This window comes from Sus scrofa, chromosome 4 (assembly GCF_054392235.1).
Source record: "Sus scrofa isolate SSC_HxYL_T2T_F1_AM1 chromosome 4, Sscrofa_HxYL_maternal_Yorkshire_Landrace_v2.0, whole genome shotgun sequence".
NCBI classification, from domain to species: domain Eukaryota; kingdom Metazoa; phylum Chordata; class Mammalia; order Artiodactyla; family Suidae; genus Sus; species Sus scrofa.
Genome location: NC_139386.1, coordinates 69,134,049 through 69,149,726, shown reverse-complemented (window position 1 = coordinate 69,149,726; position 15,678 = coordinate 69,134,049). Strand labels below are relative to the sequence as shown.

The following is a 15,678-nucleotide window of genomic DNA, read 5'->3' as shown; positions in this document are numbered from 1 at the left end:
ATCCTGCGTTGCTGTGGCTGTGTTGTAGGCCGGCAGCTACAGCTCTGATTAGACCCCTAGCCTGGGAACATCCATATGCCTTGGGTGCAGCCCTAAAAAGACCGAAAAAAAAAAAAAAAAAAAAAAAGAATTTGATTGCCTGTGTCTTTTTAGGGGGTTGAGGAGTAGACTTTGAATTGGGTCCCATTTTTCTAATTACCCTGTCCCTTCTGTGCCCCCCATTACAAACCTAGCAAGTGGAGCCCAACGGGATCTTTGAGGAAGAGCAAAAACTCTCCTCAAACAGTAAGCCTTCACTTGGAGTTCCTGCTGTGGGGCAGTGGGTGAAGAATCTGACCTCAACTCAGGTTGCTGCAGAGGCACTGACTCCATCCCCGGGTCAGAGCATTGAGGTAAGGGATCTGAAATATGTTGAGGCTGCCCGCTTGGATTCGATCCTTGACCTGGGAACTTTCATTTGCTGTGGGTGTGGCAAAACCAAAACAAAACAATAGCAACAAAAAAAGAAAAGAAACAAACAAACAAAAAACCCAAAAGAAAACTGGTAATCCTCCATCTCCCCCAAGAGACTGCAACCATACTTCCTATTACCATTTTCTTTTCTTTTGCTTTTTTTAGGGCTACACCCGAGGCATTTGGAAGTTCCCAAGCTAGGGGTCTAATCGGAGCTGTAGCTGCGGACATATGCCAGAACCACAGCAATACCAGATCTGAGTCGTGTCTGCGACCTATACCACAGCTCACAGCAATGCCGGATCCTTAACCCACTGATCGAGGCCAGGGATCGAACCTGCAACCTCATGGTTCCTAGTCGGATTCATTTCTGCTGCGCCACGATGGGAACTCCTTCTCTTCCATTTTGGATGTGCTTCCAAATCCCAGCTGTGATGAGACGGGAGCATAAATCCTAGGGGGCAGGTAGATGTAAGGGAGCTGCTGCTTCTTCCAAGCAAGCTAGCCTCCATGGTCTCTGTTGTGGGAGTGCCTTTGGTCTCTGCTCCTCATTATAGCTAGTGTGTAGGTGGTCCTAGAAGATGAATGGACGAAGACCTAAAGATGTAGGGGAGCACCAGACATCTCCCATTTACTCCCCTGCACCCCAATGAACACCTTGTTAACATGGCCCAGGTCACCACACAAGTAACTGGGACTGGGCCTCACTTTAGCAGGAATCAAACGGTTTGTTCCATTTCAGATTTGTCATCTTTTTTCTAGCCCCCCCCCCCCACTTTTTTGTCTTTTTAGGGCTGCACCTGCAGCACATGGAAGTTCCCAGGCTAGGGGTCAAATTGGAGCTGCAGCCACCGGCCTACACCACGACCAGAGCAACACTGGATCTGTGGGATCTGAGCTGCATCTGTGACCTACACCACAGCTCACGGCAACACCGGATCCTTAACCCACTGAGTGAGGCCGAGGATCAAACCCACATCCTTGTGGATACTAGTTGGGTTTATTTCTGCTCAGCCACAATAAGAACTTCTCTAGCTCTTTTTAAAATCTGTTCTTCCTTCCTTTCCCTTTTCTTTCTTCCCTTCTTCCTCCCTCCCTCTTTCTTTTTTTCCTTCTTTCTTTTTCTTTCTTTCAACAGAATCTTTTCTTTGATACTCTAGACAATAACTCAATATAGTCTATGTGATTCCAGCACAGACAATGAAGTTCTGACTTCAAAATGAATTGTTGAATCAAGTCCCGCACATGAAGGAAGGAATTATTCTGCAAGCTTCTGCCAATAGCAAACAGACCAAGATCATGACACAAAGTGCATTTCTCAGAAAACCAAACAAAGGAAATAGGGAGGAACGGGCAAAGTCCATTTCTTTTCTTTTCTCCCAACTCCAATTCTCAGTTGCCTAATTCTCAGTTTTCATAAAGTCTTTGAAAAAGAGCAAGAGTCCGGGGACTTGGGCCTCTACTTGTTTGATCATATTTTCACAGGCTCCGTTTTCCCTCTCTAACCTCTCTCTCATGGCCTGTGCTCACTCATTCTATGAATGACACGGCTACCAAATGGCATTACAGGGATGTCACTGGATATGCCTTTTCTAGAACGAGTTGTAAAACAAGAGTCTAAAATGTGACTTGTGATGCTCGAAGAGTTTCATTAGTGGCCATATAGTCTTCCTTAGGAGGTTGAGACAGGCTATTTGAAGAGTTTGGGGTCTTTTTCAAAGGAATTGTGTCTCCACCTGTAGGTCTGCAGGGTAACAGAGGCCAGGGGGTAACAAGTAGAAATGAAACAAGGAGTTCCCGTCGTGGCGCAGTGGTTAACGAATCCGACTAGGAACCACGAGGTTGCGGGTTCGGTCCCTGCCCTTGCTCAGTGGGTTAACAATCCGGCGTTGCCCTGAGCTGTGGTGTAGGTTGCAGACGCGGCTCAGATCCCGCATTGCTGTGGCTCTGGCGTAGGCCGGTGGCTACAGCTCCGATTCAACCCCTAGCCTGGGAATCTCCATATGCCGCGGGAGCGGCCCAAGAAACAGCAACAACAACAACAACAACAAAAGACAAAAAGACAAAAAAAAAAAAAAAAAAAAGAAATGAAACAAGACACAATGACACAGGACACAATGTGGGCCACTCCTCAAACCCCAGCCAAACTCCCCTCTTCTCTCTATGAGAAGGGAAATGGGTTTGGCTGCACTGAGGTGGGGATGTGGGGGGGTGGATGCCAGGGAGAAGGGGACAAAGGGATGATGAGGGAAGAGTGAAGGAAATTTTTCCTCCTTTGGTGCTGCCAATTCTGCACAAAGTGGAGCTTGTGTCCACTGTGATGGGCTGTGGGTCCTCTCATTGACCAGGCTGTTCCCTCCTAGTTTCTGCCACCCTCAATCCCTCAGGCCCCTCAGAGCTGGGCCCCCTTCACTGGATGTTGTGGTCAAGAAAGAACACAGGGAGGACTTACCATTGCGGCACAGTGCTTAACGAATCCAACTAGGAACCATGAGGTTGTGGGTTCGATCCTTCGCCTCGCTCAGTGGGTTAAGGATCCGGCTTTACCATGAGCTGTGGTGTAGGTCGCAGGCTCGGCTTGGATCCCACGTTGCTATGGCTGTGGCGTAGGCTGGTGGCTACAGCTTCGATTAGACCCCTAGCCTGGGAACCTCCATATGCCGTGGGCGGGGCCCTAGAAAAGACAAGAAAAAAAAGGAAGAACACAGGGAGCCTTCCTGTATTAATTTTCAGGAAATTCAAGGAGATGAGAAAAGGGAAGTTAAAAAGCCTGTGCTTTAAGTTTCAGGCTTTTTGTATTTTGTTTTTTGTTTTTGTTTTGTTTTGTTTTTAGGGCTGGACCTGCAGCATGTGGAGGTTCCCAGGCTAAGGATCAAATCAGAGCTGAAGCTGCCGGCCTACACCACAGGCAGAGCAACGCAGGATCTGAGCTTCATCTTCAACCTACACCACAGCTTACGCAATGCCGGATCCTTAAATGCATTGAGCAAGGCCAGGGATTAAACCCACATCCTCATGGATACCAGTTGGGTTCTTAACCCATTGAACCACAACGGGAACTCCCTAGTCTCAGTTTTAATTCCCTTACAAGAAATCTCACTGGTGGGAGCTTCCGCTGCTGGGTGGACAGCTTGGATTTTTGCCTGAGCTAATTGGGTCTTGACATATATGTGCCAAGTTCTTTGAGTGGGTGTGATACCTGAGCACCTGGGATACAAATGAACTGTTTTGTATTATTTTTTTCTATGTTCTTTCATTCCAAAATTTTAAATCAAATTCACGGAGCCTTGAATACAACCGCATGCCAGCAAGGAAAAGAAATGCACTTCAAAAGTGGGAAAAAAGAACCTGCTGTTTGATTAACATCATTATATTAATGGGTTAGTCAACATTTACTCAGAACCCACTGGGTACAGAATGTAATAGGCATATGGGAATGTTACAAAAGATACGGGAAGAATTTTTTTTTTCTGCCTGCAAAAATCCAACTAATTTAGCCTAATGGAAAACACCAGCTGAAGACATATGAGAACAGCTAAGAATACCAATAATGGGGACTGGCCATGCCCACTAAGGACAGGTGAATTTCGATTGCCCAGGACCATGGCTGAAGCCTGGCTCAGTGGGCATGTCCTCAGACCCACTGGCAAGGAAGCCACCTGGGGATGTTGCAGCATCTTCCTGCCACCTGGGGATGTTGCAGCATCTTCCTGCCAAAATCTGTCCACCAGCAGGCCTCATCTTTCTTCGTCCCTCTAGGAGTAACCACACAGGTCCATGTGGTGAACTTGAAATTCTGGTATCCTAACCATAATACCTGATTTTATGTAACGACATCGGGGTCCCACTGCACGCAGGGAAAGCTGAGGATGTGTCAAATTAATGGACACTACCCTGCCAAGAACAGAGGTTTGCAGAGTTGAAGGGGAGGCAGAGTAGGGTAGGAATGCATTAAAACTAAGATTTTTCTGAAATGAGATTGACTGAGTATAAAATATCCCTACCTGACTGATAACTTTTTTTTTTTTTTAAGACAATTGGAAAATTCAGGAAGAAACAAATTTTAAAGCCAGGCTTTCAGATCAGGGAGTGATGTCTGGCTGTGTTCAGCTTACTTCCTCCCATTGGCCATTCTACACAGCAAATCATAAAAATACGTAGGGCTTCTGCTTGGCGTTTTTGAAGCCCAGGGTGTGAAATTGGAAGAGGGCTATTTTAGCTGAAAGTGTGGATCCTGCATAAAGAGACAGCTGAAATAATCAACCCTTAAAAAAAAAAAAAAATCACAGGCTGGAAATGTTTCCTCTAGTAGAGAATTTGTAACATTAGTAAAAAAAAAAAAAAAAAAAAAAGGAAAAGGAAAGAAAAGGAACAAATGTCAAGGACAGCTGGGTTAATGAGTACAGCGAGTACAGCTGCTCCTGCCCACGGAGACCAGAGCGCTGACGTGGCTGGAGTGTGAGTGGAACACAGGGATGGTGATTGCAGCCGCCACCAGCGGGTACTTATTCCACGTCCGAAGGTAATAGCATAATAGCGATGACAGGCACTTTTAACCAAACGAGGGGCTGGGCTGTAATTAGAATGCTGGCGCGCATCAAAATACAGTTAAACAAGGAGAGCTGTGATTACTTAAACCGGAAGCTACCTTCTGCAAGATGACTTCGCTTTTCAAATTCCTTATTGTTTTAGTGTCCATTAAAGAGGAAAACAAAAACCCAAAACCTACAGGGCATGCAAAATATATAATAGCATCTGTAATAGCATTATATAAGATGCTATATAATAGAATGAGATAAGCCTGCTTTCTGTAGAATGGCCAATATTTAGAGATGTGCTCTATAAATTACAATGAAAATCACTACAGAATATTTCTCACTTCAGAAAGAGATTTCTTTTGTGCTAAATGGTGATTTCCCCACCTCCACCCTGGTTCCTCAGTTCCATTGTCTCTGCTTTGAGACTGAGTTGACCCATCATGCTAGGGTATCAATGGAGAAATGACCTCTAGGCTGGAACTGGGCTTCTATTCACTGAGAATGACTGATGTACCATTTCACAAGTTCTCTTTGAAGGTAAAGTTGAACCAAGCCTCACATAGTTTCTTTTGAATTCTTCATAGCTTCCTATGTGTATTAGGATTTAGGTAAATCACCAATCTTCTCACGTTCTCCTAGTAGTCTGTCCTATAGAATTGAATTCTTTTTTTTTTTTTTTTTTTTTTTTTTGCCTTTTGTCTTTTTTTTAGGGCTGCACCCCGGCATATGGAGGTTCCCAGGCTAGGGGTCTAATCAGAGCTGTTGCTGCTGGCCTACGCCAGAGCCACAGCAACGTGGGATCCGAGCCGTGTCTGCCACCTACACCACAGCTCACTCCAAAGCCAAATCCTTAACCGGCTGAGTGAGATCAGGGATTGAACCCGAAACCTCATGGTTCCCAGCTGGATTTGTTTCTGCTGCGCCACAACGGGAACTCCTGAATTCACTTTTTAAAAGCTACACCAAATCTTTCACTTTTCATTTATTAGCAGTGATACAATATAGACATTTCCCTTCTGATCTGAGTTACAAATAACCCATGTCTTACTGTTTTGTTTGTTGTGAATGGAATCAGCAAGAAAGAGAGAAGATCAAAAGATCACTAGTAACCTAGTTTGACCAAGGTGCATTAAAAAAATTAATCCCTAATGGTTCTCATAAGGAATTTTATTATAGTTTCTCATATTTGAGGGAGGAAAAAACTGCTAGTCCAGAAGTCAATTAACCAGTAGACAACAGACCAACAACCCCAGGCTTCAGATTTTGGTCTCTTTTCATGTATTATTCACACTGAGGTTTCTATCCCACCCCTCACCCCCTACCCCCACTCCATCCAGGCCTTCCAGTCAACTTGCAGAATTGGAATTTCTGGGACATTTTATGAGATCAGTTCAAATTTCTTTCTTTCTTTTTTTTTTTTTTTGTCTTGAGGGCCGCATATGCGGCATATGGAGGTTCCCAGGCTAGGGGTCTAATTGGAGCTGTAGCCGCCGGCCTACACCAGGGCCACAGCAAAGTCAGATAGAGCTGTGTCTTTGACCTACACCACAGCTCAGGGCAACTCCGGATCCCCAACCCACTGAGCGAGGCCTGGGACCGAAACTGCCACCTCATGGTTCCTAGTCGGATTCGTTAACCACTGTGCCACGACGGGAACTCCTCAAATTTCTTGATAAACATGATCTCATACTACCCTCTTTTGCTTTCCCAGGTAAATATTCTCCTTTACCTAATGGAGATTAATTCTTCCCATTAGAAGGTAGGTCAACTCTAAGCAGCTACTTAATAGTCCTCTAGAAGTTGTAGACGCCACCTAAATGAAAGTCTGGTTTCATAAACCATAGATATTGGATTACAAAAAAATCATTCTTGGGAGTTCCCATTGTGGCTTGGTGGAAACAACCCCGACTAGTATCCATGAAGATGAGGGTTTGATCCCTGGCCTCCCTTGGTGGGACAAGGATCCTGCATTGCCATGAGCTATGGTGTAGGTCACAGACGGGGCTTGGATCCGTGTTGCTGTGGCTGTGGTATAGGCTGGCAGCTGCAGCTCTGATTTGACCCCTAACCTGAGTGAGTTAGGAGTTCCATATGCCGCACCTGTGGCCCTAAAAATCAAAATAAATAAATAAATAAACAAAATCATTCTTTAGAAACTCTATGTGCTATTTGCTTTTATATTTACTATATTGCATAAGCATAAATGATTTGGCACTGTCTTGGAAGTTTGCTTTATGGATTTTCACACTGGGTAAGAGTGTCTGCAGTCTTCCAAGGATTAAAAGGCTGTGATGGTGGCTTGAACCTCTCTTGCAGCATCAATACCCGCCCCCACCCCACAACCAAGGGCAGCAACCATGGAGCACTGTACTTGGCCTGTGAGCAAGAATGCTCATCAACCTTGTACAATGGGGCCTCATAGGGATAAGTAGTAACAACTAAAATGACAATATTTACTATGAGCCATTCATTCCCTATGCTGTTTGTTGCAAACTTATGAGCTAACAGCTAACATTTAATAAGCATCAGGCATGGAGCTGTGCACAGTCTGTCCTCAGAACTACCTCATGGGGTAGGTGCTATTATCTCAGGAAACTGAGGCGCAGACATTAATTAGATCATACAGAGCTGACTGATGGAGGAGTCAAAGGTATTTTTTTTTTTAGGAGTCAAGATTTGAACTCTGCTCAGTTAGTCTTATCAGTATGTACCTATTAATATTAATGGAAATCAACAAGGTTGTTTATCACTTGAAATTCTGGTCTTCAAAACAAGGGATTTCTTTCTTTGCCCAATATACAGTCAAAGTTAAGTTACCAAGAGTTATGTGATGGAGCCTAACTAAGCCTCTTAAATTTTTTTTCTGACTTGCTTGTTTTTAGGACATGTAAAGGGTTTGAGTTCAGCCTTAAGCAAATACAGTAATAAACTTTTTCTTTTATATAATGATTTTTATTTTTTTTCCACTATAGCTGGTTTAGATACAGTAATAATCTTTTCACTAAAGATAGCTGAGCAGGACAAACTGGCTTAGCCCTTTCATGAACGACACTGGGTGAAGCTGGTTGCCGTGTAGCACACAGATATCTAGTGCAGCTTTTTGCAAAGCAAGTTGTTAGGTAGCACGAGACTAGTGTCTAACTACCGGGCTCTCCGCTGTCTTCACTGAGTAGAGCTGAGCCATGGCAGGCTGCTGCCCTCTGTAGTAAATGGCCAATGGCTTTACCTGGTGCTCAAAGCCCTATTATCAGACTTGCCTTCTTGCCTCTCCTTTCATCCCAGTGGTCTGTGCTGTAGAGCCAGGGCTTCTAAAGGTCATAGGTGGTGCAACCCCCTTCCCTCTCTTCAGGCTCTGGGTTACTTTAATTCTCCCTCCTAATCCATGCTAACATCCACTTTGAAATTCCCAAAATTGTCTTGCATTGAAGTTTTAGAGTAGATGATTCTTTTTTTTTTTTTTTCCCCTAGGGCCGCACCCTCAGCATATGGAGGTTCCCAGGCTAGGGGTTGAATCGGAGCTGTAGCTGCCAGCCTACGCCAGAGCCATAGCAACTCGGGATCCGAGCCACATCTGCAACCTACACCACAGCTCACGGCAATGCCGGATCCTTAACCCACTGAGCAAGGCCAGGGATCAAACCTGCAATATCATCGTTCCTATTCGGATTCGTTAACCACTGAGCCACAACAGGAACTCCTTTTTTTTCTTTCTTTTTTTTTTAAGAGTAGATGATTCTTAACTGAATCACTGATCCCACCTCGCTGTCTTTTGGGGGGAAAACATGTCTAAGCAGAACCCTAGATTTTTCCAGGGATACTTTTAGGGCCACTCTTTAAAAAATGCCAACAGGTAATCAATATTCATGTTTTTATCGGTGTCCACATACAGACAGGCAGCAGAGTTAGTTTTCAGTGAAAACATTTGGCAATACCTTGGAGATAAACTGGCTATTGCTAATAACTGTTCCACAAACAATTTTTCTCCCATTTCTTCACCTACCCAAGCTTTGCTCCAGGATTAGTTCTGCATTTAAGGACTACACCACAATAACTTAATTTTCCAATGTAGTTAATACATTTGTTCTAAAATAATCCACCTGGACTACTCATAGCCATATCCTAACATGTAGGCCAAGAAGGCATTTTATGGAGGGAACGACAACCCCAAAATGGCAAAGCAACTAGTTCAAGGTCGCTCAGTGAGGAAGACAGCTGCCAGGTTCAGGTTCACGGTCCTACCTTGGTGCTTCCCATCGGGTCTCAAAGTTTGACCAGAGGCTGGGTGACAGTGGCAGACTCTGCAGGCTTTAGAAGCCAGTAAAGACTTTCCTTGCAGCATTGGGAGGACGGGTGTAGAGCTTATCATTTATAACTACACTTGTGTATACATGTCTGTCCTGTAAGGTGTTAGCTACATACGAAGGGCTTTCCTCCCCTAAACCCATAGTGTATTCTGCAGAACACAAATGCTGTAAGTAGTTTCACAGAAAGGTTCTTTGAATGAATGGGAAACACTACATGCTGTGTCCATTGTCATCATTCCAGGTGAGGCAGGAAGCATGTTTGCATATAAAGGTAAAAGAGACACCTTGAAGTTTAACTCAATAGTCCTTGAATTTACTTGGTTATGAACCATTTTCTCTCCCACTTGCCCTCATAAATAATAAATGAAACTAATTATCTTTTTTGGCAGAACACATTTTTTAGGAAAGGCTATTCTAAATGTCTATCAAAAGTATACTTTTTAATTTATTTATTTGGCTACACCCATGGCATGCCTGAGTTCCCAGGCCAGGATTGAACCCATGCCGCAGCAGTGACAATGCCAGATCCTTAACCCACTAGGCTACCAGGGAACTACAAGAGTATATACTCTTTAAACATTTGTACATTTTAATGAGATTATAAACTAAAATACCATAAGAACCAAAAACTTGCTAACAATGAAGAAAAACATCCAGGATACAGCTTGTGAAAGTAAAAATTTTTATTCTGATTGATTTCTCAATGTATAGTTTGATATAATGCCAGTTTTCAATGGCAGAGATTTGGTTCCACTGAAACTCCATAATGCTACAGAGAGCTACTACTTTTTCCAGGAAGTAGGTAAACAGTTGGAAACAGAAAGCACAACTTTCTAGCAGCATATGGCAACTTATTAAACGGCAGACGTACTAGGTCTGCAACTTTTATACTAAAAATGACGCAAACATTAGCTGGTGACAAAGTGAGAAGTGGGGAGCAAGATGTGAACATCGAAAGGAGTGATATACGTCCTGTAAAGACAACAAAAACCCAAATAGAGCTATAAAGATTTTAAAGGATAATTATAGAAAAGGGAACCAAATATTTTACTCAAATGTTTTTTAGAGCCTTTCTGTAGAGATACAAATATATATATATATTTATCCAAAAATATGTTTTATACAGATAAATGTTTCTCAATTAAAGATGGGACCAAAGCTATAGTTATAACATAAAGCACTGTCTTTTGTAAGACTATTTATCCCCCTGAATTTTCAATTTAAGTTAGTGCATTAAATGTTTTTCAAATATAATTACCTGACATCTTTTTATAGATATAAATCAAGTAGGCATTACTTTTTAAAAGGGTTTTCAGGTTAAACAGTATTTTTCTAAGATGCTGTGCATATCAAACTTATGACAAGCCCCATTAAGAATCATTATTAATAAATGTATCAAAAAGGGCTCTGGTCAAATTTTCTTTATAGTAAATAGTTAATTTTCTGACTTACAGTTTATAAGTGTTGAAAATGCACAAGAAAATTTTATTTCACAAGTACTTTTATGTTAATATAAGATACTTTGATTCAATACATATGGCAATAAATCTCCATATGTTGTAACCAAAGGTATGTTTTTTTTCCCTTAAAAAATGGGGATGTAACATTAACAACCACTATAAAATAAAGCACACAATTATTCTGGTGAATTTACAAATCTTTTTTCCCATGTGTAAAGGCTACAAAAATTCCTAAAAATTAGAGAACACTGAAAACATATTAAAGTTTGACATCCAACTTTGTAGTATTTCATTTTACCCTGAAAGATAACTTAAAAAATATGACCTTGCTGGAATAGGCCATCTTGCTAATATAAAAAATTGGTGAGAGCAAGAAATTGTTGTCACTGATATGTAGAATTTTTGTAAATAGTTCTCTCTCCAAATCATTAGAAAAATGCTCAAGGATAAAAAGACAAATAAAATATGGTGGTCCCTAAACTACTTTGAAGGCAGGTAGCTTAGTCTAAGCTAAACTATTTTTTTCACTCATAGTCATCATCCTCCCCTCAAATGCCCTTTAAAAAAATGCATGAAACCGTACAATAGCAAGAATCAAAGAGCACAAACTGTATTTTCAAGAACAGAAAAAAAATCTCTAGTGCTGAAAGATATAGTAAAAAGCAGATTTCTTTGGGGACATTAATCAATTAAGATTATAATTCATTATGAAGATTTCTCTTTTCTATTACGGGGAGAGTCCGCTCCATTTGAAGTTACTGTTCCATTCACACCATTTTCTGAAAAGAGAAAAAATTCAAGATTACTTTCTTTTGTAAATAAATGCAAATAATATTATCTTTATACATACAGGTACCTTTAGAAAAGAATATTTAAGACCCAATATATACTCCTGTGCCCTTAGGTAAAACTTACTAGTCCTTAATCTTTGCTAGTATTTAACCAACGATGAAACCTAGTAACATGTTAAACATAATAAACTGAAAGCAGTAAATTAAAAGTAATTACAATATGTTAATCATATCTCAATTTAAAAAACAGTTAAAAAAGGAAAGTAATTACTATCGAAAGCATGGAAAAAAGTTATCAAAGACAGAAAACCCTAAAAAACAATTACAAGAGTTATAAAGGAGACTGCAGAGCAATACATTTGGTAGAAAAAAGGAACTTTTTCACATTTGGCAGCAGACAAGGGAGATTCTTGGGGATATGCTTCTTTACAACATATTAAAAAAGATGGTGTTGGAGTTCCCATTGTGGCGCAGCAGAAACGAATCTGACTAGGAACCATGAGATTGTGGGTTCAATCCTTGGCCTTGCTCAGTGGGTTAAGGACCCGGTGTTGCCGTGAGCTGTGCTGTAGGATGAATATATGGTTCGGCGTAGCTGTGGCTCTGGCGTAGGCCAGCGGCTACAGCTCTAATTCGACCCCTAGCCTGGGAACCTCCATATGCTGTAGGTGCAGCACTAAAAAGTTTTTTTTTTTTTTAAAAAGATCTATTATGGCATTCTTTTTCACTATGATGGAATAATTGAGGTCAGACCAACCCTCCCTCCAAAAATATCTCTAAAAGGCAAACACAAAAATGGCTCTTTGAAGGCACTGAGAAAAAAAACCACACAGGCTATGGATGTTTCTCCCTCGAGGTCTTTGCCAACTACTAAATGTGCACACAGCAGGCAAGACTCAGAGAAATCAAGCAGAGAGTAACCCCTAAAAAAGTACAAAGTTATACAGAGAATTGGGAAATCTCATGACAGGGAGACAAAAATATGAATTAGGAGCCTATCAGAGAGGAAAGCTCCTAGAACAGGTGATGTCCTAGGAACAAGGCCAAGTGGGAACAAATCAGCTTCTGTGACACAGAATGATCTACCCATATTCAATCAATCCAGAGTTTCTACTAATTATCCAGAGTCTCTACATGCTTCTACACAAAACATCCAGATTCAATTAAAAATCACCAGGTGTACAGAAGATGAGACCAAATGACTGAAAACTAAGAGAAAAAGAAAAAACCAGAAACAGATCCTTAGGGTTATCTAGATCTGGAGCTGTCAGACAGGGACATTAAAAGAAGACATCACTGAACTAGAAAAATACTCAGACTGAAACTCAGAAAAAAGGATAGAAAAGGCAGAAAGCATGAAAACATATAAAGGGACAGGGTAAAAGGACTTAACACATGTACTGGAATCCCAGAAGGGCAGGAGAAAGAGAATGGGGCAGAAGCAATACCTGAAGAAACAATGTTGAATTTTCCAAAAATAGCAAAAGAAACCAAGCCAAGATTCAGGAAGCTCTACACAACATAGAGCAGGACAAATACAAGGAAAATCATACCCAGGGATATCATAGTATAACTGTCAAAAACAAAGATAATAATCATCAGACTGGATGAAAAAATTAAAATCCAATTACATGCTGATTACAAGAGACATAATTTATATTTAAGGACGAAGAAAGATTTAAAGTAGATAAACATAGAAAAAGATACACCATGGTAATTTTTACCATAAGAAAGTTGGTGAGCTGGAGTCAAGTCAAACTAGAGATGAAGACGGACATCTGACAATGAAAAAGGACAGTTTTCACAGGGACTTATAACAACCCCAAGTTCTGAAGTACTTATAACACATCCTCAAAATATTTAAAGCAGAAACTACAAGGAAAAATGGGTCAATACCTCAGGCAATGACTGACTGAACAAACAATTCCTGCTACCGAGGGAGAAAGATACAAGAGACTGAACAACACAAACTGACCTGGCACCTACCTATAGAACAAGTGCCCAAGAAACACAGAATACACATCCTTTCAAAGTCCAAACCGAACATTTACCAAAACTGAACACGTGCTAAACCATAATGAAAGTTTCAACGAGTTTCAAAGAACTGAAAATCATTCAGAGTATCTTCTTTAACCACAGTGGAATAAAGGTGTAAATCAGTAGCAAAAAAGAAAACTAGAAAATGCCAAAATCTCTGTAAATTACACATTGTACCTAAAAATAAATCCATGGTCAAAGAAGTTATCACAACTGGAATTATAAAACATTTGCAACTGAATAATAATGAAGAAGATATACCAAAGCTTGTGAAATGAAAGTAAAGCATTGATGAAAGGGAGGTTTGCCCTTAATTACAAGTAATTCATAAGAAGGGATGAAATTCAATGATTCACCTCAACCAAGTTAAATTACAAATAACAAAATAGCAAATTAAAACCCAAAGAAAGGGAAGAACAGAAATCAATGATACAACTGAGAAAACTGGCAAAAGAAGACAAATATTGATTCTTGGCTGATGGAAAAGAAAAGAGAAAGGCAGGAGTTCCAATCGTGGCTCAGTGCTTACAAACCCAATTAGTATCCATGAGGACTTGGGTTCAATCCCTGGCTTCACTCAGTGGGTTAAGATCCGGCATTGTTGTGAGCTATGGTGTAGATTGCAGACATGGCTTGGATCCTGCGATGCTGTGGCTGTGGCGTAGGCTGGCACCTGCAGTTCCAATCTGACCCCTAGCCTGGGAACTTCCACATGCTTCAGGTGTGGCCCCAAAAAGACAAAACAATAAGTTACTAACACAGGAAAATGAAAAACAGAAATCACTGCTGTTCTGCAGGCATTAATAGGTGAATATTATGAATAGTTTTACATCAATACATTTTCCAAATTTAGATGAAATGGATACATTCCCTGAAAAACACAATTTACCAAAGGGATACAATAAGAAAGAGAAAATCTGAATAATCCTATCATCTATTAAAGAATGTTGAGTCTGTAGTTAAAAATCTCCCCTTAAAGAAGAGTCTAGGTTTGATGGCTTCTCTGGTCTTTCCAAATATATATATATATATATATTTTTTTTTTTCTTTTTAGGGCTGTACCTATGGCATATGGAGGTTCCCAGGCTAAGAGGTGAATAGGAGCTGAAGCTGCTGGCCTACACCACAGCCATAGCAACGTGGGATCTGAACCAAGTCGGTAACCTACACCACAGCTCATGGCAATGCTGGATCCTTAACCCACTGAGCAAGGCCAGAGATCAAACCTGCATCCTTATGGATACTAGTTGGTTTGTTATTGCTGAGCCACAATGGGAACTCCTTTCCAAATAGTTAAATAAAAAATAATGCTGGAGTGCCTGTCGTGGCACAGTGGAAATGAATCCGACTAGGAACCATGAGGTTGTGGGTTCGATCCCTGGCCTCGCTCAGTGGGTTAAGGATCCGGTGTTGCCATGAGCTGTGGTGCAGGTTGCAGACATGGCTCGGATCTGGTGTTGCTGTGGCTCTGGCGTAGGCCAGCGGCTATAGCTCCGATTAGACCCCTAGCCCAGGAACCTCCATATGCTGTGGGTGCAGCTCTAAAAAAGACAAAAAAAGAGAAAAAAAAAAAAAAAAAAAGCTGATATTACCCAAAGGACAAAACTGCCCAATACTTTTTTTTATAAGGTATCCCCCCCTCGCCCCAGAAAAGGGCTATAACTGTAACTCAATCATTTATATGAACACAGATGCAAAAATCCTAACAATATTGAAAAAATCGATCCAAGTAAAAGGGATATATCATCAATCTGGGTTTATGCCAGGATGTAAGATTGGATTTACATTTGAAAATCAATACATTTATCCCAAAATTTATGGATAGAGATGTAAAAATCCTCAACAAGGGAGTTCCTACTGTGGTGTAGTGAAACGAACAAGACTAGTATCCATGAGGATGCGGGTTTGATCCCTGGCCTTGTTCAGTGGGTTAAGGATCCAGCGTTGCCGTGAGCTGTGGTGTAGGTTGCAGACACAGCTCGGATCCGGCATGGCTGTGGCTGTGGTGTAGGTTGACAGGTGCAGCTCCAATTCAGCCCTTGGCCCAGGAATTTCCATATACCGCAGGTGCGGCCGTAAGGAAAAATCTTCAACA

At 41.4% G+C, this 15,678-nt stretch overlaps 1 protein-coding gene across 4 annotated transcripts in view; it reads right to left on the bottom strand.

Annotated features, from left to right (window-relative positions):
- Positions 1-9,963: 9,963 nt before the first annotated feature.
- Positions 9,964-15,678, bottom strand: part of TRAM1 (translocation associated membrane protein 1) — a 31,819-nt gene continuing 26,104 nt past the window's right edge. For all 4 annotated transcript variants that reach the window (XM_001924618.7, XM_013988065.3, XM_085022143.1 and 1 more), the window contains one exon: positions 9,964-11,534. In XM_001924618.7, the coding sequence (XP_001924653.3) occupies positions 11,461-11,534 (74 nt within the window). In that variant the 3' untranslated portion in view covers positions 9,964-11,460. The remainder of the gene's footprint in view (positions 11,535-15,678) is intronic.